This window comes from Onychostoma macrolepis, chromosome 09 (assembly GCF_012432095.1).
Source record: "Onychostoma macrolepis isolate SWU-2019 chromosome 09, ASM1243209v1, whole genome shotgun sequence".
NCBI classification, from domain to species: Eukaryota; Metazoa; Chordata; class Actinopteri; order Cypriniformes; family Cyprinidae; genus Onychostoma; species Onychostoma macrolepis.
Window position 1 is genome coordinate 7935000 of NC_081163.1, and position 21051 is coordinate 7956050.

At 37.1% G+C, this 21051-nt stretch overlaps 1 protein-coding gene across 27 annotated transcripts in view; it reads left to right on the forward strand.

Annotated features, from left to right (window-relative positions):
- ttn.2 (titin, tandem duplicate 2) overlaps positions 1-21051 on the forward strand; it is a 163328-nt gene that overhangs the window by 37741 nt on the left and 104536 nt on the right. For 21 of the 27 annotated variants that reach the window (XM_058786692.1, XM_058786704.1, XM_058786696.1 and 18 more), the window contains 49 exons: positions 499-777; positions 911-1474; positions 1753-2034; positions 2126-2404; positions 2481-2762; positions 2883-3161; positions 3251-3538; positions 3651-3929; positions 4027-4308; positions 4398-4676; positions 4779-5057; positions 5224-5502; positions 5606-5893; positions 6059-6337; positions 6423-6704; positions 6822-7103; positions 7187-7465; positions 7551-7829; positions 7913-8200; positions 8322-8600; positions 8872-9153; positions 9631-9909; positions 10009-10290; positions 10384-10662; positions 10769-11056; positions 11156-11434; positions 11544-11822; positions 11925-12203; positions 12306-12593; positions 12716-13003; positions 13300-13590; positions 13935-14222; positions 14652-14771; positions 14865-15138; positions 15409-15592; positions 15885-15968; positions 16759-17026; positions 17125-17385; positions 17645-17854; positions 17941-18018; positions 18114-18140; positions 18260-18313; positions 18409-18459; positions 18742-18792; positions 19127-19198; positions 19657-19716; positions 19915-19986; positions 20372-20536; positions 20721-20834. In XM_058786692.1, coding sequence (XP_058642675.1) covers positions 499-777; positions 911-1474; positions 1753-2034; positions 2126-2404; positions 2481-2762; positions 2883-3161; positions 3251-3538; positions 3651-3929; positions 4027-4308; positions 4398-4676; positions 4779-5057; positions 5224-5502; positions 5606-5893; positions 6059-6337; positions 6423-6704; positions 6822-7103; positions 7187-7465; positions 7551-7829; positions 7913-8200; positions 8322-8600; positions 8872-9153; positions 9631-9909; positions 10009-10290; positions 10384-10662; positions 10769-11056; positions 11156-11434; positions 11544-11822; positions 11925-12203; positions 12306-12593; positions 12716-13003; positions 13300-13590; positions 13935-14222; positions 14652-14771; positions 14865-15138; positions 15409-15592; positions 15885-15968; positions 16759-17026; positions 17125-17385; positions 17645-17854; positions 17941-18018; positions 18114-18140; positions 18260-18313; positions 18409-18459; positions 18742-18792; positions 19127-19198; positions 19657-19716; positions 19915-19986; positions 20372-20536; positions 20721-20834 — 11454 coding nt within the window. The remainder of the gene's footprint in view (positions 1-498; positions 778-910; positions 1475-1752; positions 2035-2125; positions 2405-2480; positions 2763-2882; positions 3162-3250; positions 3539-3650; positions 3930-4026; positions 4309-4397; positions 4677-4778; positions 5058-5223; positions 5503-5605; positions 5894-6058; positions 6338-6422; positions 6705-6821; positions 7104-7186; positions 7466-7550; positions 7830-7912; positions 8201-8321; positions 8601-8871; positions 9154-9630; positions 9910-10008; positions 10291-10383; positions 10663-10768; positions 11057-11155; positions 11435-11543; positions 11823-11924; positions 12204-12305; positions 12594-12715; positions 13004-13299; positions 13591-13934; positions 14223-14651; positions 14772-14864; positions 15139-15408; positions 15593-15884; positions 15969-16758; positions 17027-17124; positions 17386-17644; positions 17855-17940; positions 18019-18113; positions 18141-18259; positions 18314-18408; positions 18460-18741; positions 18793-19126; positions 19199-19656; positions 19717-19914; positions 19987-20371; positions 20537-20720; positions 20835-21051) is intronic. The other 6 variants (XM_058786697.1, XM_058786699.1, XM_058786701.1 and 3 more) reach the window with 6 other exon arrangements.

Consider the following 21051-nt stretch of genomic DNA (forward strand, 5'->3'; position numbering starts at 1 on the left):
GCAGTATTTTCCACTTTTTTTTTATTTTATTCATCTCTGGGAATTGGTTATGAAATACTCCATTGTTGTTTTCTTCATCAGCCATTGGGCACCTCATATTTGATCTTCTTTTTTTTCTTCTTTTTTTTTTTTGCATGCATTCCAGGATGTCAAGTCATTATTTCACTCTTTATTCAGTGTTTTTTCCTCCTCATAGTGAGATCACCATTACTCTTCACAGTCACTCTTTGATTTATTTATTTTTTTACTGATCCATTACAGTGACCACAGAAATTGGCACTTTTTGAAAATACCATATCTATAAAAAAAATGTACTTGAATGTTTACGTTTAACCGCTTAATCTGCTAAACTTTGTAAAAAATGTTTATGTAGAATATTTCAGGTGTTTGAAAGTGCCAATTAGTGGTTTCTGCTTTTCATGTTCATACTCATTACTTGTCTGAAAACATGTTAAATATAATGCACTAATTTGCTTTTTATCTCTGTGCACGATTCAGTGCCACCTGTTTTTAGGCACAAAATAAAAAATCTGGAGGTCAATGTTGGCAGTCCTGCAAAGTTCGAATGTGAGATTGAGGATGCTCCAGGTGTGACCTTCAAGTGGTTCAAGTCTGGTTCTGAGCTCAGACATAGTGACAAATGCAGGATTATCAGTCTTCATCACACCTCATCTCTGGAGATGATTAGCCCAACAGTCGCTGACAGTGGAGAATTTACCTGCAAAGCTTCAAACCGCCATGGAAGTGACAGCTGCTCTGCTAAACTAAGTGTGACAGGTAAGAAATATATACCTTTCCTATTGTCCGTTGGTCTTCTTGAAGTAGTTATCCTTGGAGTTGAAATGCTTTGTGTTTGATGCTTTTTTGATAAAGTTATTTATATCTTTTTATTGATATCTTCTTTTTATAGAGATTTTCCCACCAGAATTTGTATCAAAGCCCGATTCGATGACTTTATTTGTGGGCAAGCAAGCAAAATTTCAGTGTGTTATTTCTGGTTCTGAACCAATGAATGTTCTCTGGCATAAAGACAATATTGCTATTTCACTTGACAATCACTGCAAAGCGTCCTCTGACAAGAACAAGTATTTTCTTGAAATCTTGAATTTACAACAAAGTGATCAGGGAACATACCTTTGCAAAGCTTCAAACAGTGTTGGTACAGCTACATGCTGCACTGAACTGAGGGTTGTAGACAAACCCAGCTTTGTGAAGAGCTTTGCGTTAACCACTATTGCTGTGGGAAACACACTACGCCTTGAGTGTCAGGTAGATGAAGACATTGGTGTTTCCATCATCTGGATGAGAGATGGCAAGAAACTCCATACTACAATGGACTGTAAACTAGCTTTTGAGGAAAAAATAGCCTGTCTTGAGATTCAAAAGGCTAAACTCAAAGATACAGGTACATATACCTGTACTGCTGCCAATGACGCAGGAAGCAGCAGTTGCTCTTCTAGTGTGACAGTGCAAGGTAAGACTTTGAGATTAATACCCTTTGTAAATGCAGTATTTGACACAAATCTGCATGTCAGGGTATTAATTTCTGTCAGTGTGCATTTGCATTGCTTAGACAGAGGTGATAAAGCTTAAGCATCAGCTGATGCTGCTCTTATATGCCATATGAAGTATTACAGTTTATTTTCACTGTACTCCACGTGTCTCTTATTTATATTAAGCTGTCTTTTTCTTAACTTGTCTTTTTCTCTTCAAATCAAAAATCTTGTTCTTCCTTTGCATTTTAACCCTTAGAACCTCCAGTCTTTGTTAAAAGGCTGGAGCCTAAGATCTTATGGAAACAAGGAATGTCTTCACGTCTGTTGTGCACTCTCAAAGGATCGCCTGAACTCCATGTAACTTGGTTTTTGAATGACAAACCACTTAGTTCCTCTGAAAAACACAAAATAACTTTCAAAGCCGGCCAAGCCACTCTTGAGATTATTAACTTATCTGAATCTGACAGTGGAAATTACACTTGTGAAGTGATGAATGAGGCTGGCTGTGAAAGCTGCAGCTCTCAAGTAACTGTAAAAGGTAATTCTCAAGATTCTTACATTCTGAATTAATGCTCATTATGTTGAGATGGAAGAGTCGTCTTAAATGTTATTGCTCTTATTGTTCTTAGAACCTCCTGCATTTAAAAAGGAGTTGCAAATGGTGGAGGTAGTCAAGGGTTGCACAGCCCAGCTTGAATGTGAAGTTACAGGCACTGCTCCATTTGAGGTGACCTGGTTTAAGAATAAAAACCCAGTATCCTCTGACAAGAAGTACAGTATTGTCTCAAAAGAGACAGTTGCATATTTGGAAATCAAATCATTTGAAAGTGCAGATGTTGGAGATTACCAGTGTTGCATTTCTAATGATGTTGGTAAAATAACTACAAAAGCAGTGGCCAAGTTGAAAGGTTGGTACAATCCTTTTTAATGGCCTAAACTGTTTTTTTATTTAATGTGAAAATGAATATGCATTTTTTCATGCAGAACCACCATCGTTTGTAAAGAAGATTGAGAACACCACTGCAGTTTTAGGCAGCGCTGTGAAACTGCAGGGAACTCTGAAGGGTTCTGCTCCTATCACAGTTCAATGGTTTAAAGATTCTGAGATAGTCAGGGATGATGATCCTAATATTACTACGACTTTTGCAAACAACCTTGCTATTCTGGCAATAGCAAATGTGGCCATTGACCATGGGGGGAAATATACTTGTCAAGCTGAAAATGAGGCTGGAAAACAAAAATGCGAGGCCGCTGTATCAGTTCAAGGTTAGAATTAAACACATTAAGCATATCACTGTATTTAGCATTGTATTTTGTAACATTTTTATTAGTAGTAGTGTTATTATTGAGGTAATAATTAATTGATTTATTTCACGTTTGTTAAAGAACCAGCTAGATTTGTTGAGAAACCGCCATCCATCAGTGTGACTGCCAGTGACTCTGCAACTCTCGAGTGCAAAGTTTCAGGAAGTCCAGATCTCAAAATAAAATGGTTCAGAGATGGCAAAGAGATTACAGGAAGTCGAAAATGCAAAATCTCTTTCAAAGATAACGTGGCAGCCTTGAAAATCCTCTCAGCAGAGAGGGGAGATAGCTGTGAATACAAAGTTGAAGTTTCTAATCGGGTTGGAAAAGAGCAGTGCTCTTGCTCAATTCTTGTTCTTGGTTAGTGCTATTCTTTTAAAATTATCTTTCATTTTCTGTTTTTGTGTGCTCATATTTTTTTACAATGGTGTTTTACTTCTGTTGCGCAGATAAAATAATACCCCCAACTTTCACAAAAATACTTAAGAAGGTAGATGGTAATGTTGGAGGCACTATTCAGTTGGAATGCAAAGTGTCAGGATCCCAACCTATAACATTATCTTGGTTCAAAGAAGGAAAGGACATTACAACTGGAACAAAATATAGAACAGAAATGCAGGAAAGCACTGCAATACTGAAAATTACTGATTTAGAGACATCAGATGCTGGGGTTTTCACCTGCCATGCAACTAATGCTGCAGGACACAGTGAAACAAGTGGAACTGTTTCTGTTAAAGGTTAGAATAATCAATCATATCTTATCAATTGAAAATGTTTGTTGTATTTCTATGCTGTTGACTTGAAATTGGGTTGTTAAAATAATCTCTTCCCCGTTCAAATTAACTTTAGAACCCCCAGTCTTCTCTTTGAAACCTCAAAGCCAAGATGTTTTACCAGGAACTACGGTTGTCCTAACAGCTGCATTCACTGGGACAGCACCTTTTATCATTAAGTGGTTCAAAGAAGACAAAGAAATGTTAACTGGAGGAACCTGCTTCATCAAAAAAGAAGCCAACTCAAGTTCACTGGAGCTGCACTCCGTGAAGCCATCTCAGTCTGCAGAATACACTTGCCAAGTTTCTAATGATGCTGGAAAGGTCTCATGCACAGCTTCCTTATTCGTGAAAGGTGCTTTTTCTTACTCTTGATGAATTGTTTTTTCTGTTATTTTTGCTGAATAATTATTCAGTTAATTTATCTTACTGTGTTATTCTCTTTGTTTTAGAACCTCCAAAATTTGTAATGAAGCTTGACTTGACTAAACTAGTACTGAATGGGAGTCTTGCCACTTTGGAATGTAAAGTCACTGGCAGCCCAGAGATCAGTATTAGATGGTATAAAAATGAGACTGAAGTTAGCTCAAATGATAAATACCAAATGGCCTTCATCGACTCAGTTGCTACACTACAAATTTCCAAATGCTGTGTTGAAGACAGTGGAGATTATATCTGCCAAGCATCAAATGAAGCTGGCAGCGATAGATGCAGTTGCTTGGTTACAGTCAAAGGTTTGTTTGAAGTTACTTACCTTTTTAAGGTAATTAAAGTCATTTTCTGTTGGTTAATTCATTAGCTTCTCTGTGCTTTCTTATCTCAGAACCTCCCGAATTTGTGAAACCGTTTGAATCCAAAGAAATTGTTAAAGGCACAGATGTTTTGTTGGAAGGAACTGTATCAGGCTCAGCTCCCTTTGAGATTTCCTGTTTCAAAGACTCAAAGCAGATCCGAAATGATAGAAGGCACATCATAAGCCTGACAAAGGATGTAGCAGCTCTTCAGATTTTGAAATTTGAACCTGGCGATGTTGGCAAATATCAGTGCACTGTAGGAAATGAAGTAGGGCAGACCTCCTGTGATTTTCATATTAAACTGAAAGGTTAGTAAGAACATTACATTCATGGATTTTTATGTAAGTGAAGGTACAGTGTTGCTTGTAAACAGTGAAAACAACATCTTACATTTGATATTCTTCAATTAGAGCCACCATCATTTGTGCAGAAGATGGATAATACAAATGTCCTCCTTGGTGGTGAGGTTTCCTTGCAGTGTGTTTTGAAAGGGTCATTGCCTATGAATGTCTTTTGGATGAAAGATGACCATGAGATCAAGGAATCTGGGGATGTTCAGATATCTTTTGAGAACCAGACAGCAGTGGTATACATTTCTAGTGTGCAGTTAAAACATGGTGGAAAGTACACTTGCCATGCTCAGAATGAAGCTGGTAGTCAGAAATGTACAGCAGTACTGGTGGTAAAAGGTGTGTAGTAATTTTTAATTTACATATTTATAATATGGTTTTTATTCTCATTGACGTTTTACACAGTTTCTAATAAAGTTATGTTAATCTTTAGTTATGATATCCATATAGCTCTTTTTGATTTAGTTCTATTTGCATGTATTCATAAATGTTTTACTGTACACAGAGCCTGCAAACATCACAGAGCAAGCCAAGTCTGTCAGTGTTTCAGTAGGTGATCCTGCCACTCTAGAATGCAGGTACTCTGGTTCTAAAGTTCTTAAAGCAAAATGGCTAAAGGATGGCAAAGAGCTGACATCAAGCAAAAAGTACAAAGTACAGAGCACCGATAAAAGTTCCATATTAAAAATTATTTTTGCTGAGAAGAGTGATGCTGGAGAATATATCTTTGAGATTTCAAATGATGCTGGAAGAAGCAGTTGTGAGGCAGTTGTGACTGTTTTAGGTTAGTATGTTATAAGTAATAGCCATTTATGGATTTGCAAGAATTGGAAATTTTAGATCAACACTCAGATTGAAGCTGCTATATTTTCCCTTCACCGTAACAGATCAAATAATCAAGCCTTCCTTCACAAGAAAATTGAAGGACATGGAGAGTATAAAAGGATCTTTTACACAGTTGGAATGTCTGGTCTCTGGATCTCTTCCCCTAACTGTCACTTGGTTCAAGGAAAACAGAGAGATAGACACAGATGAGAAGCACAAATGCATATTCTTTGAGAATGCAGCATCTTTGGAAATCAGTCGTCTTGATAGTTCAGACAGTGGCAACTATACCTGTATTGCTAAAAACCAAGCAGGCACTGTTCAGTGCTCAGGCACGCTGAAAATCAAAGGTTTGCAATTACCGTTGGCTTTTATCAATTACAAAATCATTTGTTAGTTTGTAAAGTTGTAAACTGTATTTTAAATCTTATGCCATCTTATTGTTTCATGTTGTTCCTTTCAGTGAGTTTTATCTTCATTTATTCTTTCATCTTAAATCTTCCTCTTATACGCAGAACCTCCGTCAATAATTGAGAAACCGGAATCACAAGATGTTATACCAGGATCCAGAGTGCAGTTTAATGTGCTTGTGTCTGGCACGCCACCACTGACCATTAAGTGGTTTAAAGATAAGAAAGAGGTTTCTTCAGGGATTGACTGTTCAGTTCAGAAAAATGACACCTCTAGCTCACTGGAGCTCTTTTTTGCTAAGCCTTCCGACTCCGGAGACTATGTCTGTGAAATAAGTAATGATGTTGGATCAGATGCTTGCCAAGCAACACTCTTTGTGAAAGGTTTTTACGAAAATAATTTTTAAACTATTTTTTCACTATTATTAAATGCTTAAAATAAGTACTTTCTTTCTCTGTATTTTTACAGAACCACCCAAATTTACCCGCAAACCTGAAAAAATAACAGTGGTAAAACCAGGCCAATTGGTAGCTTTTGAATGCCAGATTACAGGCACTCCAGAGATAGACACATACTGGTTCAGAGATGGGAATGAAATAAGTCCAAGTGACAAGCATAAAATGACTTTTGTCGATTCTCTTGCACGGCTTGAGATAAGTAGCAGTGATATCAAAGACAGTGGAGTGTACTACTGTGAAGCCCGAAATGAGGCGGGCAGTGAGAGCTGTAGTATGGAACTAAGAGTGAAAGGTTAGTATGTAGTGCATTTTATAGGCCTTTAAATTGTTTGATATGATTCCTCAAGAAATGTCTGGCCAGAACATAGATTTTGAACTGGTTTCATCTAAAGCTTTCTTCTTTTTTCAGAGCCCCCAGTTCTTGTCAAACCATTGACTCCTCTTGAGGTTGTGAATGGGTCAAATGCATATTTTGAATGTCAGGTAAAAGGCACATCTCCTTTTGAGGTGACCTGGCAAAAATATTCAAAGGACATTAAATCAAGCCTAAAGCATGTGATTTTGCAGAAGAATGGCTCTATAATGACTCTTGATGTACAGAAATGTGATGCTTTAGATGTTGGAGAATATCAGTGCACTGTAGCAAATGAAGTTGGGAGTTGTTCAAGTCAGACTACACTCAGCATAAAAGGTTAGCGTTAAGTATTTTTAACATGTTTTATATATTTATGATATTATCTTTCTTTCTTTAACATATTTCACATTTCCAATCAGAACCTCCATCGTTTGTGGAGAGGATTGAGAATGTTGTCACAGTTCTTGGAAAAAAGGTTGAATTTAAATGTGTTGTAAGAGGATCACCTCCTCTGTCCATACAATGGCAAAAAGATGAAAACTGGATTTTGGAGGATCCTTCAATTGAGAGGACTTTTGAGAACAATATTGCTACTTTGAGAATCCCTGTGTGCAAGTCCATCCACAGTGGAAAATACACCTGTCAGGCCGTGAATGAGGCAGGGCAAGAAAAGTGTTTTGCTACCCTTTTGGTTCAAGGTTGGTTTTTTTGCAAGTGTTTTTTGTAGTTGTCCATCCTGTAGCTGACTTGCTATTATAAATATGTTTGTTATATTATCCCCAGAGCCACCTCAGATAATTGAAAAACCAGAGGTCATTAATGTCACTGCTGGAGATCCAATAAGTTTGGAGTGCAAAGTTACAGGCTCTCCTGAGCTGAAAGTGAAATGGAGTAAAGATGGCAATGAAGTTATGCCTTCAAGACAGCACAGCCTCAGCTTCATCAATAATGTCAGCCAACTTAAAATTCAGTCTGTCCATTTGGAAGACAAAGGAACTTATGTGTTTGAGGTTTCCAACCACATCAGTGCCTGCCAGTGCAAAGTGACTTTAAATGTGCTAGGTTAGTGATATTCATAATTAATGTAATAATTCGTATTAGATTAGTTTTATATTTACGATCTTCACTTTCTTTGTCTTTGTCAGAGCAAATAATCCCCCCATCCTTCATTAAACCTTTGATGGAGATGGAGGAAATTCTGGGCACAAATGTTCAAATTGGATGTAAAATATCTGGCTCACTCCCTATAACTGTGGAATGGGTGAAGGACGGAACTAAACTGTCAGGAAGAACCAAACATAAACAACTTCAAGATGACAACAGCGTATCTTTGGAAATTGAGTGTTTAGAGAAAGCCGACACTGGAACGTATACTTGTAAACTTACAAACAAAGCAGGCAGTTGTGAATGCAGTGGTACACTGAGGGTGAAAGGTCAGATAGCTTTTGCAGTATTTAGTAGTATATTTTATTCTCACATATATATCCTGAGATCTCTGATGGCTGCCAGTTTCTTAACAGAATTATATGTCTTTCTTTCCCATTAATGATTTAGAGCCACCAAGCTTTGTGCTGGTTCCAGAATCACAGGCTGTCATACCAAATACCACTGTTCGGTTTAAAAGTACCTTTAAAGGAACACCTCCCTTCACAGTGAAATGGTTCAAAGATGACACTGAGCTGATTTGTGGACCTTCATGTTTTACTGGCCTGGAGGGCCTCTCATGCTTCCTAGATCTTTTTGCCGTTGGAATATCACACAGTGGAACTTACTCTTGTCAAATAAGCAATGATGCCGGTACCGCTAAATGCACCACAACCTTGTTGGTCAAAGGTTGGACCTCTTTCAAGTACTCTTATCAGCACTCTTCATGATAATTCTTTTTTCATGCTTCACCATTTGCATGCTCTTGTATTGCTTACATAAATCGTCTGTCTGCCTTTCATCATCATCTTACTTCATTCCTGTTCATCATTACGCTTTACTCCCTTTCAGCCACCATGTACCTCTTGTCATCTGCCATCTTCTTAAAACCATCTTCACCGCTCCATTTCATATATTACATTAATCGTTATGATAACATGTTGTAATTTTGGTTTTACAGAACCTCCAGAGTTTGCACAGAAACTGCCAGCTGCAAAAATCATAAAGATGGGAGAGCCACTCCAGCTCGAATGCAAAGTCACTGGCACAGCTCCTCTGAAAATTAGCTGGTACAAAAATGATGCTGTTCTCAGCGACGGTGACAACTTGAGAATGACTTTCGATAACTCTGTGGGAGTCCTTGAAATTTTCAAGTGCAGCTTTGAGGATAGTGGAGTATTCACCTGTGAAGTCAAGAATGATGCAGGAACTAAGAGTTGCAGTACGACACTCACAGTCAAAGGTTAGACAGTAAATGGATCTTTCATTCACTAGTTTAATGCTTATGCCTTTATCAACATGAGCATTAACTGACTTTTTCAGAAGCAGTGTTATTTTAGTATAGTTTAGTTTTTGTATACTATTACAGTTTCTATTAATATTTTTAATTTGCTTTTATTTTTATATTTTCAGTTTTAACTTTTTTAACTTTTTTTTTTGTAGTTAAACTTATTTTTTATTTTAGTTTGTTCTTCTTTTTTCCCCCCCCCAGTTAGTCATTTCAGTGCTTCAATTTAATCTTGTTTCAGTTAATTGCCTAGGGCAAACATCCTTTAATTTTCATTTAATTTTTCCACCTAATATTTATTTTATTTCAGCTTCATAGTTTTAGTTATTGATGATAACCCTCTTCAGAGGATATGATTTATTGATTTAATGAATTATCTATTGATTGTAATATGCATAAATGCTCATTTTGTTTTGATTTACATTTTTGTAGAACCACCAACTTTCCACAAAGTGCCAACACCAGTTGAAGGGCTGAAGGGCAAAGATGCCAGTCTTAACTGTGAGCTGAAAGGCTCAGCACCTTTTGAGATAACCTGGTTTAAAGATAAAAAACAGTTAAAGGAGAGTAGGAAGTACAAATTTGTGTCTGAGGGATGCTCTGCAACTCTCCACATTCTTGGACTGGAAGCATCAGATGCAGGAGAATATGAGTGCAAAGCATCAACTAATGTAGGAAGTGATTCCTGCCAGGGCACTGTAAAGCTGAGAGGTCAGTAAGATGCTAGTTTAAAGTATTAAATAATTTTCCAAAAAAGGATTTTGCGCTTAGTTTTGTGACTCTCTGATGACTCTTATTCCTGACATTCAGAACCGCCAGCGTTTGTGAAGAAATTATCTAACACGACAGCCATCTCTGGTGAGGAGGTGGTTTTGCTGGCAACGGTCAAAGGCTCGCAGCCTATGACTGTGTCTTGGGTTCAGGATAAAGACCACATTCTCAGAGATGGTGACAACAGGAAAATTACATTTGAGAATAATCAGGTTACCCTGAAGATCTTTAAAGCTGACTCTACCAGTGCTGGAAAATATACATGCCAGCTCAAAAATGATGCTGGAGTAGCTGAATGCACAGCGAACCTAACTGTCCTAGGTTTGTAAGAAAAATACATTTTTCCCACTTGAGTATATATCTTTTAAAAATTATGTAAACATAATTAACAAAATGACGCTTCTAAATTTCTAGAACCTGCTGCAATTGTGGATAAGACAGAGTCAATCAGTGTAACCGCTGGTGACACTGCAGTCTTAGAGTGCACTGTATCTGGAACTCCAGAACTTAAGCCAAAATGGTACAAGGATGGTGTGGAGTTGTCTTCAGGCAGAAAATACAAAATCACCTTCTCAAAAATGATCTCCAGTCTTAAGCTATTGTCAACAGAGAAAAGTGACACTGGAGAATACACATTTGAAATCAAGAATGAAGTTGCTAGTGATAGCTGCAAAATGCACATCACTGTTTTGGGTCAGTAATGTTTAATATCCTTGTATATAATATTTGTTCCGAACTTAGAATTACATGTGATTTCTTATGAAGCCAAAAGCTGAGTATGTTGTTTTCGGTCGAACAGACAAAATCGTCCCACCTTCGTTCTCACGAAAACTGAAGGACACACAGAGCATTGTTGGCAAATCTATTGAATTGGACTGCAAAGCCTCAGGGTCTGCACCTCTCACCATCTCTTGGTACCATAATGAAGAGGAGATTAAAAGTGGGCCAAACTATGAGATTACGTTCGCTGAGAATACCTGCACTTTGAAAGTGCCAACTCTGAAACTTTCAGTCTCGGGCACATACAAATGTAAAGCAGTGAACAGTGCAGGAACTGCAGAGACATCTGCTTCCTTAGTTGTTAAAGGTTAGTCTTTAGTTGCAGAATAATTTCAAATAAATAAGAAATGTAAATCTATTGGCTAAGGCACATTTCGTAATTTTCTCCCTGATGTATTTGCTATAGAACCCCCATCTTTTGTGACCATTCCTCAACCGGTGGAAGCCCTCCCAGGCACAAATGTCACCTTTACAGCAACTGTTCAAGGAAGTACCCCAATGAAACTGAAATGGTTTAGAGGCAGTAAGGAAATAGTGTCTGGGAGAAGCTGTGAGATTGCTTTAAGAGGAGATACTGCAATTCTGGAGCTCTACAACATTGATAAATCTCATGCTGGCGAGTACACTTGCCAGATCATTAATGATGCAGGAAAGGAAAACTGCCCTGTGAACCTTTTTATTAAAGGTTAGTTTTAATTTAGTTATTATATGTGTAACTATTTCTTGAATACTTGTTATAGCGGAACTTTGTGTCTCACATATATATATATATATATATGCCGTCTATCGTTCAGAGGCTGCACACTTTGTCAAGAAGCTCAAGAACCTGTCTGTCGAAATGGGCAAGTCTCTGATACTTGAATGTACATATGCGGGAAGCCCAAGGATTCTTGTGAAATGGCATAAAGATGGCCAGGAGATTTATTCCTCTTACAAGTACAACATTACAACCACTGAGAGCTCCTGCATCCTTGAGTGTCTAAACAGTGACAAAGAGGCTGCTGGAAAATACACTTGTGAGGTTTCCAATGATGCTGGACACGACACTTGTGAAGCAGCAGTGTCCATCTTAGGTTTGTTACTGAGTAAAATTGCTCAATATAAGGTACAGTGAGACGAAAGCAAAATGTGCATGCTTGTCTTCATGGTATGTATATATATTTTGTTACTTTTAGAACCACCTTTCTTTATTGAGAGTTTGGAGCCCATGGAAGTCACTGTGGGTGATGCAGTTTGTCTGAAATGTCAGATTGGTGGCACTCCTGAAATGAAAGTGTCATGGTTCAAGGCAGATGGCAAAGTACGGTCTTCTCCGACCTGTAAGATGGAGTTCACCAAAGGCACTGCCTGTCTGAAACTAGCTAAAGTTGCCAAATCTGACATTGGTGAATACACATGTAAGGCAGAAAACAGCATAGGATCTGCCTCTTCCAGCTGCCTCTTAACCGTACAAGGTGATGCTGATTTCTCTTCAAAGCACTCTTAAATGCATTAAATGTTTTGATTGCACTGCGTAACCATTATCAATTTATTTTGCTAAATGTTTTGCTTTTCAGATGTGAAAACACCACCGTCTTTCCCTAAAAAGATTACTAGCATTACTCAAATTGAAGGGCAGCCTGTCCAGTTTGAATGTCGTGTTGCAGGATCCTCTCCTATGGAGATCTCTTGGCTAAAAGATGGTGAAGCTCTTAGGAGCGATTCAGAATACACAATGTCTTTTGATGATAACTCTGCTGTCCTAAAGATAGTCAAAGGTGAAATGAGACATTCTGGAGAATACACTTGTGTTGCAACTAATAGTGTTGGAACTGCTTCTTGTAGAGCCAAGCTCACCCTCCAAGGTCTGTTTATTTCTTTCATATCGTTCTCTGATTAAATGTGTTTCTTGTGTTGTGAAACACACTGAATTAAATGTGTTACCATGACTATACAATTGTGCTGTTATCTCTATTTAACTCTACAGAGCCAAGATATCCGCCTGTGTTTGATAAAAAGCTCATACCTGTGGATGTGACGGTGGGAGATACTGTCGAACTGGAATGCCACATGACGGGATCATTGCCAATAAAAGTCACTTGGTCCAAGGATCACAAAGATATCCGCACAGGGGGCAATTATAAGATATCATGTGTGGATAACACCCCACATTTGACAATTTTGAAAGCTGATAAGGCAGACTCTGGTCGTTATTCTTGCCATGCTAGTAACGATATTGGGAAGGATTCTTGTTCCACAGAGGTTTCTGTGAAAGGTATTTGGTCACGGCTTTTCAATGTGACTGTGTCTTCATTGTCTTGGGACTGACCTGTGGTGCTTTATTTCTTTTACATTTTTGTCTTCCATTCTTCATGCCTTTACATTTGTTATGTTTTTCTTTGCTTGCAGTAGGTAAACAGGTGGCACTGTTGAGCATTTGTCACAATCTTTTATTTTTTTTGTTTTTTGGAAAATTTGTCAAATTTTGCTCTATGCATTTAGGTGAAAGAACTACTTTTTGCCTATTATGTATGTTCTGTCTAACAACAACTCTCTTTATTGTTCCTATAGAACGGAAAATTCCACCTAGTTTTACCAAAAAGCCTTCAGGAACTATTGAGGACATTGAGGGCAAAATGGTGAAGATTGAGGGTCGTGTAGCTGGATCACATCCCCTAACAGTCAACTGGTATAAAGATGGCATGGAAATCTTCTCCTCTGACTTTTATGATGTAACCTTCAAGAGCAGCCTGGCTGTCCTGTGCATTAAAAAATCTCAACTGTCAGATAATGGAACATATATGTGCAAAATCTCCAACGAAGCTGGCACTGCCTCTTATGATGTGTCAGTTAAGATTACAGGTATACAGCTGGTTTCTATGTCAAACTTTTCTTATTTCAGTTGTCTAGTTATAAGTGTGCTATTGCTTGAAGTGCTATTGAAGTACTGTGGCAGTACTATGGTACAGTGACAGTATCAGATGGTAATTTCATGGTACTAAATTTCACTATTATGTGAAATACCTTACAGTACCATGTAATTACCATTGTAGTTTCATAATGTTTTCTTGTAAAAGATTTATGGAGTATAAAAATGTGAAATGTCCTGTTATAAATGAGTCTCTGTATGTAAGCATGCATGTATGTATCAAAAAGGATTGAACATTCGTAAACATGCTCATAATTACTGTATTTTCTGAATACAGAGCAAAAGGTACCACCAAGCTTTGACTTGCCTCTTAAACCAGTGACTGTGACTGAGGGTGAGAAACTTACCCTCAGCTGTCATGTACGTGGATCTCCTCCTCTAAAGATTCAGTGGATGAAGGACAGACGGGAGCTTTCTTCGACTGAAAATACAAAGATCACATTTGTTGATGGCACTGCCACATTGGAGATGATCCATGTATCTAAGACAGATACTGGAGATTATCTCTGCAAAGCAACCAATGAGGCTGGCAGTGAATTCTGCAAATCTAAAGTCACTATCAAAGGTATTTTTATGTGTGTGTAAGATACATTAAGTTTCTATTGTCCTTGTTAATTCTTTTTTTTTTTTGCCTGCTTTTATATTTCTTTTTTTATTTGCTTCATCCTAACCATGCCATTCTGTTGGCTGTTTGCCAATATTAGAATCTTCTAGCAATTCTTCTTCTTCTTCTGGTTCTTTCTTGGCCTGACAACAGATTACTTTTGTCAGGGCAAGTACTTGCTTGTTGCATACAAACAGGTCTCAATGATTTGTTTTGGCCAAATCTGCTTCTTCGCAAATGTTTCTTTGGCATTCTTATTCCTGCAGCTGTGCTTTTTGAAAAAGTGAAACAGGTCTTGTGTTTTTGTTGTCTAAAATGTTTTAGACCTGGATCTTGAATATCTTAAGTTAAAAAAAATGTATGTATCTCACTGCAATATTCCATCAAAAGTTTCAGAGAAACCAGGAGCTCCTGCCCCGGCACAGGCTGCCCCTTCACCACCAGAAGCAGTTAAAAAGTTGGACAACCTGTTCTTCATTGAGGAGCCAAAGAGTGTCCATATTGTTGAGAGTAAGTGACTCTCCTTTCCTTTTTTAGGGGTGAACTGTATTAAAATGTAGAAGAAAGTGTTATTGATGCTATGTGTGATTTATATTTTTGCAGAGGGTACAGCTACCTTCATTGCTAAGGTTGGTGGTGATCCCATTCCCAATGTGAAATGGATGAAGGGCAAATGGAGGCAGATGACTCATGGGGGCCGCATCAGTATTGAACAAAAGGGTCAAGAGGCCAAGATGGAGATCAAAGAGGTGACCAAATCTGACTCTGGTCAGTACAGATGTGTTGCATCAAACAACCATGGAGAAATTGAGTGCAGCACCAACTTGAATGTTGATGAGAAGAAAGAGACAACTTTAGAAATGGTGAAACTGAAGAAGTGAGTACCTGTCAAACTGCAAACCATCCTCAAGGACCCCCCTTGTCGAACATTAGTTATAGACATAAATATATGACTGAATAAGTGTCTAAATACTGATTGTTATTATAACAATGTTAAAAATGATAGATTGTAATTATACTGATTGATCTAATTGTTATTTATTCTGCGTGATTTGTGCATACATATGAGCAGCACAAGCTGTGAAACACTAATTTAGTGTGATAACTATTCAAAGATTGCCTAAGTTGTGTTGTTTTGTTTTATCAGGACTCCATCTAAGCAGAAAAGCCCTAAAGAGGACAAGGATATTGACATTGTTGAGTTGCTTAGAAATGTTGATCCAAAAGAGTATGAGAAATATGCTCGCATGTATGGAATCACAGACTTCCGGGGTCTCCTTCAAGCTATTGAGTTTCTGAAGAAGGAAAAAGAACAGGAAAGTGGAAGACCGGTAAGATTGATTCAGATAACAGTACAACAGCATCAGATATTTTATATATTTTATGATATTTTGTTTTAATTGAAATTAACAAAGTGCACTGTAACCTTAAGCTTTTAATAAACATGTCTTTGACACATGATAATATTCCTCTTAATTGAGAATGTTCATATCTTTACTTAAATTAACCAACTTGATCAAGAAAGGTTCTAGTGACATTGAACTTTCAGAGACTTACCTTTCAAGCCAGGAATGAAAGTAACTTATATTAATTATTTAAATGCTTGAATTTATTACATTTCAGGAAGTGGAAAGTGGTGCAAGAGAGTCTGAGGAGGATTTAGCTAAACTTGTTGCTGATTTGCAGAAGAGGATGGAACAAACAGAGGTTTGAAATCTAATTCTGTTATTTGTATTAAATTCATGTATTATACATGCATTTTTTACAGTATATAAATACCATAAAAAATGCATTTAAAATACACGAATGTCATTATATTGTATAACAAAACATCAAACCAAGTGGCATATGTTTGAAAGAATTATAGTGCAAGCATACTTTTCAAATAAAGCACTTCGTAAAACATTTGTTGGGTATTTAATGATACGCTGATATACTGTTAAAAAATGACAAGTGTATTTAGAAACTTTCTGGTTGTCAAACTTTAGTGAAAGATGTCTATAGTTAATGTTGCAAACTGCCTGGACGTGTTAGTTTTGTGTAAGTTATGCTGCCTGCAAGTGTACCTGGGAAGCCCATACCTCAGATTTGGGCATTAGTTATTGTGACAAGTTTGGCAAATAATACAGAAGTATCTTAAAGAAAACATACTATAAAAATAGTTTAAAATTATACCCAGTTCTGAAGAGAAAATCATGAAAACCAGTAATTATCATTTATTTACGCATGGCATCTTCAAAGCACTCTTGAAAAAGAGTGGAGAAATGTAAAATAACTATTCTAAATCATTACCATTCACAAGGGACTTATTTCACAACACTGCCCCTTGCAATGTCTGAAGTCGGCAACTCGGGTATTAGCTAGAATTCAACTTGCTAAATGCAAAATTTAAAAATTAAATCAACTTTGGTTAATGTCCAAATACTGTGCAAATATTTTTTGGAGCCAGTGTATGTCATTTACAGAGTGTTAATGTGTTCTTTTGTTTTCTATGCAGCCTGTCACTGTGGTACGTGACATCACAGACCAGACAACTACTGTTAAGAAGGAAGTTGTGTTTGAATGTGAAATCAAGATTAACTACCCCGAAATCACACTGTCCTGGTACAAAGGAACCCAAAAACTTGACAGTAGTGACAAGTATGACATCAAAATTGTGGGTGATCGTCACATCTTAAAGATCAAGGATTGCCAGATGAGAGATGAGGGCAATTATCGTATTGTGTGTGGCCCACATATCTCCAGTGCCAAACTGACAGTGCTTGGTATGTAACAACATCATTTGGTTCTCCCTTTAGTGAAAGCCCTAAACTATATCCTATACTGTACGTTTTTACAATATCAACCTTTATTCTTTCTGCAGAGGCTGAAGTGGAACAGCGTATGCAGGATGTGGCTGGTAAGGAAGGCCAAACTTGTACATTGACTTGCCAGTTCTCTGTACCTAATGTAAAAACCCAATGGTTTAAAAACGGGAAGCTTTTAGAACCCCACAGCAGATACACATTTGCTGTGGCAAATTACACTCAGAAGCTCTCAATCAAAGATGTTAGACCTGAAGACCAAGGAGAATATACCTGCAAATATAAAAATCTTGAAACAACGGCAAATCTTTGGATCGAAGGTTTGTATAGATTCACTGTCAGAATTACGCTTACTGTAAATTATACCCTCTACTAACCTCTTTTATCATCTTCTGTGACCTCTTCTTCTTCACTTCTTATGGAAAAACTCTTCTTATTTTAAATGCCCAAGATATTTTGCCTTTACATTTTCCTGGCTTTCTTTAATATCAAATCTTAATGGCCTATATTAGGCAGAAAAAAGACGTTTCCGGCATTAGATTCTAGTCCTAATCATCCACCTTGCGTTATTTTTTCTAGCCGAGCAAATACATTTCACCAAACGCATCCAGAACATTGTGGTGCGAGAACATCAGTCAGCCACTTTTGAGTGTGAGGTGTCTTTCGACAATGCTATTATAACATGGTATAAGGACACTTGGGAGCTTAAAGAGAGTCCCAAATACACCTTCCGAAGTGAAGGGAGACGTCACTTCATGATCATCCGCAACGTTACCTCTGCCGATGAAGGTTTGTGGAGTTCCAGTGCGGGAACATTTTTCGTTTGAATAATATTACATAAAAAGGCCCATTTAACCAAATGAATAATCCTTTAGGCGTGTACTCGGTCATTGTCAGATTGGAGCCCAGGGGTGAGGCTAAAAGTACAGCTGAGCTTTACCTGTCAGGCAAAGGTCGGTACAGCTGTCGAGCTCCAGCATTTACTTAACTAACAATCTCTAAAATATGAAGGCTCCTTACACTTATATTTTTCTATTTTTTTTCTCAGAAATTGATATAGAAAGGGTACCTTATGGTAAGTATGTGATATTTTTAAGCTTTTTTTTAACACCTATAGTACATACTGACAGATTATTTCACCAGTCCATTAAATTATATAAGTAAACTTAAAAATGTTAAATAACACTCACACAGATATCCCAGATACATCAATACAAGTGCCTGAAGCAGCTACATTAACCATTGAAGGTGAGACTGAGATTTTAGTAAAATTACTTAAAATACATAAATCTCTATCCTCAAAATCAGTGATAGTTACTCATACATTTATTATTTTTGATAAGCTGAATCTTCCATGGAATATTACCATTACGAAGAAAAAATGGAAACACAAGGTAAACTGCATAATTATGAGAATAAAACTAACTTTTCACTTCACCCTTTTCAAATAGTATCATTCACTAAAACTGACAGAAATTCATTCACTAAGAAAGTTATTTAACTTCATCTGTTTTAACCATCTGGATCTGTTCAACAACAACAAAAGAAATTAAAAAGAATAACACTTTTCTTTAACAGTTTTGTTTTGTCTGTTCCCCAATTTCTTGCGTGAAATAACATCAATATTTGAAGTATTCGTCTTTGGACACGTGTAACAACTTTTTACCCTTTACCAGAGTATGTGAGCTGGACAGCGGAGAGTGTTGTAGAGGAAATATCAGTCACAGGTATTACTGAGAGCTTTTGAGTCTACAAATATCATTTCTAACCCTCTTTCCACTTTTCTTTGCCACATGATATATTTATATGTCTTGTATGCATTTGTGTCATTCTTATTAATGTCTGTATCCCCATTTGTTTTCATCCTGTCCTCACAATGTAGCATTAAGTTGTGCTGTATGTGTTGTGTATTGTCAAACATTTACCAGTCTGACTTTGTTTATATGTGTAACTTTACCAATGTAAATATTTGTTACGTTTTTGTGTTTTCATATGTTTCTCCAAAGTCAGTTTTTATGGTAATTAGGACGATTATTCTAAGGACTTTCTTTGTCTCATTAGCCCCAAGGGTCCCGATCGAAGAGGCTGTCGTTAGAAAAACCCTGGGAATGAGAGAGGAGGCTCCAACGACAGGTACGGAAAGAGAAACAGCTTGGCTGCTTTGCTTCTTGTTGGCAAACACGCTTACATTATTCCATTACGTTTGTCATTTTTATGTGTCTCTTTGTAAAATTGTGTGTTTACTTTCACCTTAATTATGCTGTGTCACGTGTTATCAGTGTTGTGTGCAGTTTATGTTTGTGAGATTTGCTTCTGTCCAAATTTATGAACAATTTTTGTATAACAATACATTTTTAAATAAAATAATGCTCAGAAATGTATATATTGCATTACTTTTTTGCTTTTTGAATTTTCTTAATTTCAATAATGCTTTGATGCTATTCTGTATTGTGTGGATGTATCAGTTTGTCTATGTGTTAATGTCAGTGTTATCACTGTAATTCTTGCCCTAATGCTTATGCATGGTTGCTTTCAAAGCTGAAGCTACTAGTTTGATATTATAGAGTTAATTGTTCTTAATATTCTCAAAGAATTCGTGGAACCTGAGCCATCTAAACCAGTGGAGATAATTCCTGAAGTACCTGTGAAAGGTATGCAGATGTCTATCCAAAGTGCTCCAGTGCTGTTTAGTGTCTATAAATTGCTGTTTTAATCCATTTTTGTGTGTCTGTAGAGCTCTTTATAAACATTCTTAATGTTCTATCTGTGATGTTAATTTTCTGTAGTGTTATTTTTTCCGTCTAATTGAATATTCTTACAACATTTGTAATTAATTTTTGCCCAAAAAGCCAAAAAGCCTGTAGAAGAAAAAGTTACTGCAGTTACATTGCCAGAGCCAATTGAACCCCCCAAAGCAAAAGGTATGGAAAGAACACATCATTATTTTCTGTTCTGTCTTATGTGCATATACCTTTTAAGCGAATCAAGTCCTTTTTATGTTCTTTTGTGAATGTACAGTATACATTTTGCTTAAATGTTGGTTTATATGTTATTACAGCAACTTGACCAAATTGATATTTTGTCTTTTTGAATTTCAGTTGTCACCCTCTTAATTCTGTTGATTGATGTTAATTGATGTTAAGTCTGTGTGTTCTTAATCTTACTGCACGTAACAGAAGTTGTCAAATCTTGTGTCTGTCCTTTTTTATTTGTCTTGTCTTTGTTTTCTACACTGTTTTCATTCATGTCTTAACTCTTCTGAAACTCTACAAATGTACTAATTCCAAAAATATGTGTTATATGAAGAAGTACCACAGCCAGAAGCACCTGTAGCTCCTGTGCCTTCTGCACCTAAACCCGAAGAGTCTAAACCTGCACCAGTAGCTGAGCCCAAACCAGAACCAAAGCCTAAGCCTGAACTTAAGCCTGAGCCTACGCCTGTGAAAAAACCTGAGCCACCCCCAGCCAAAGGTACTGTTAATTGTTTATACTTCATCTTGTGTGGGATTCTTGTCTATGAGTTTTTCATATAACGTCTGTTGATGCAATTGTCCAGCTTCCATTAGGAAGTGCATTGAATGTGACACTGTGTGGGTTCTTTGATGTGTTCTTATGAAAATTTAACTGTAAACAATACAATGCATGTTCTTTGAAGCTCTTGTGGAGGAAAAGCCAAAACCAACAATTCCAGAACCACCAAAGAAAGTGCCAGCTAAAGCTAAAGCTGAAGAAGCCATAGCTGTTCCGGTGGAAGAACCTCCAAAGAAAGGTATAGACTCACTTTGTTTCTGTTGTATGTATATTTCTTTATTAAGAAGCCACATTCTTTTGAGGAACACATGACTTACAGTGGCTTTTGTTAATGCCAATGCCTTTGTCCTGTAATATTACTGTTTTTTGTTGAATGCTTATTATTACGTACTGTTCATTGCTTACACTTTATTTTGTGTGGGTTTCTTGTCTTCAAGGTTGCATATACCTCTCTT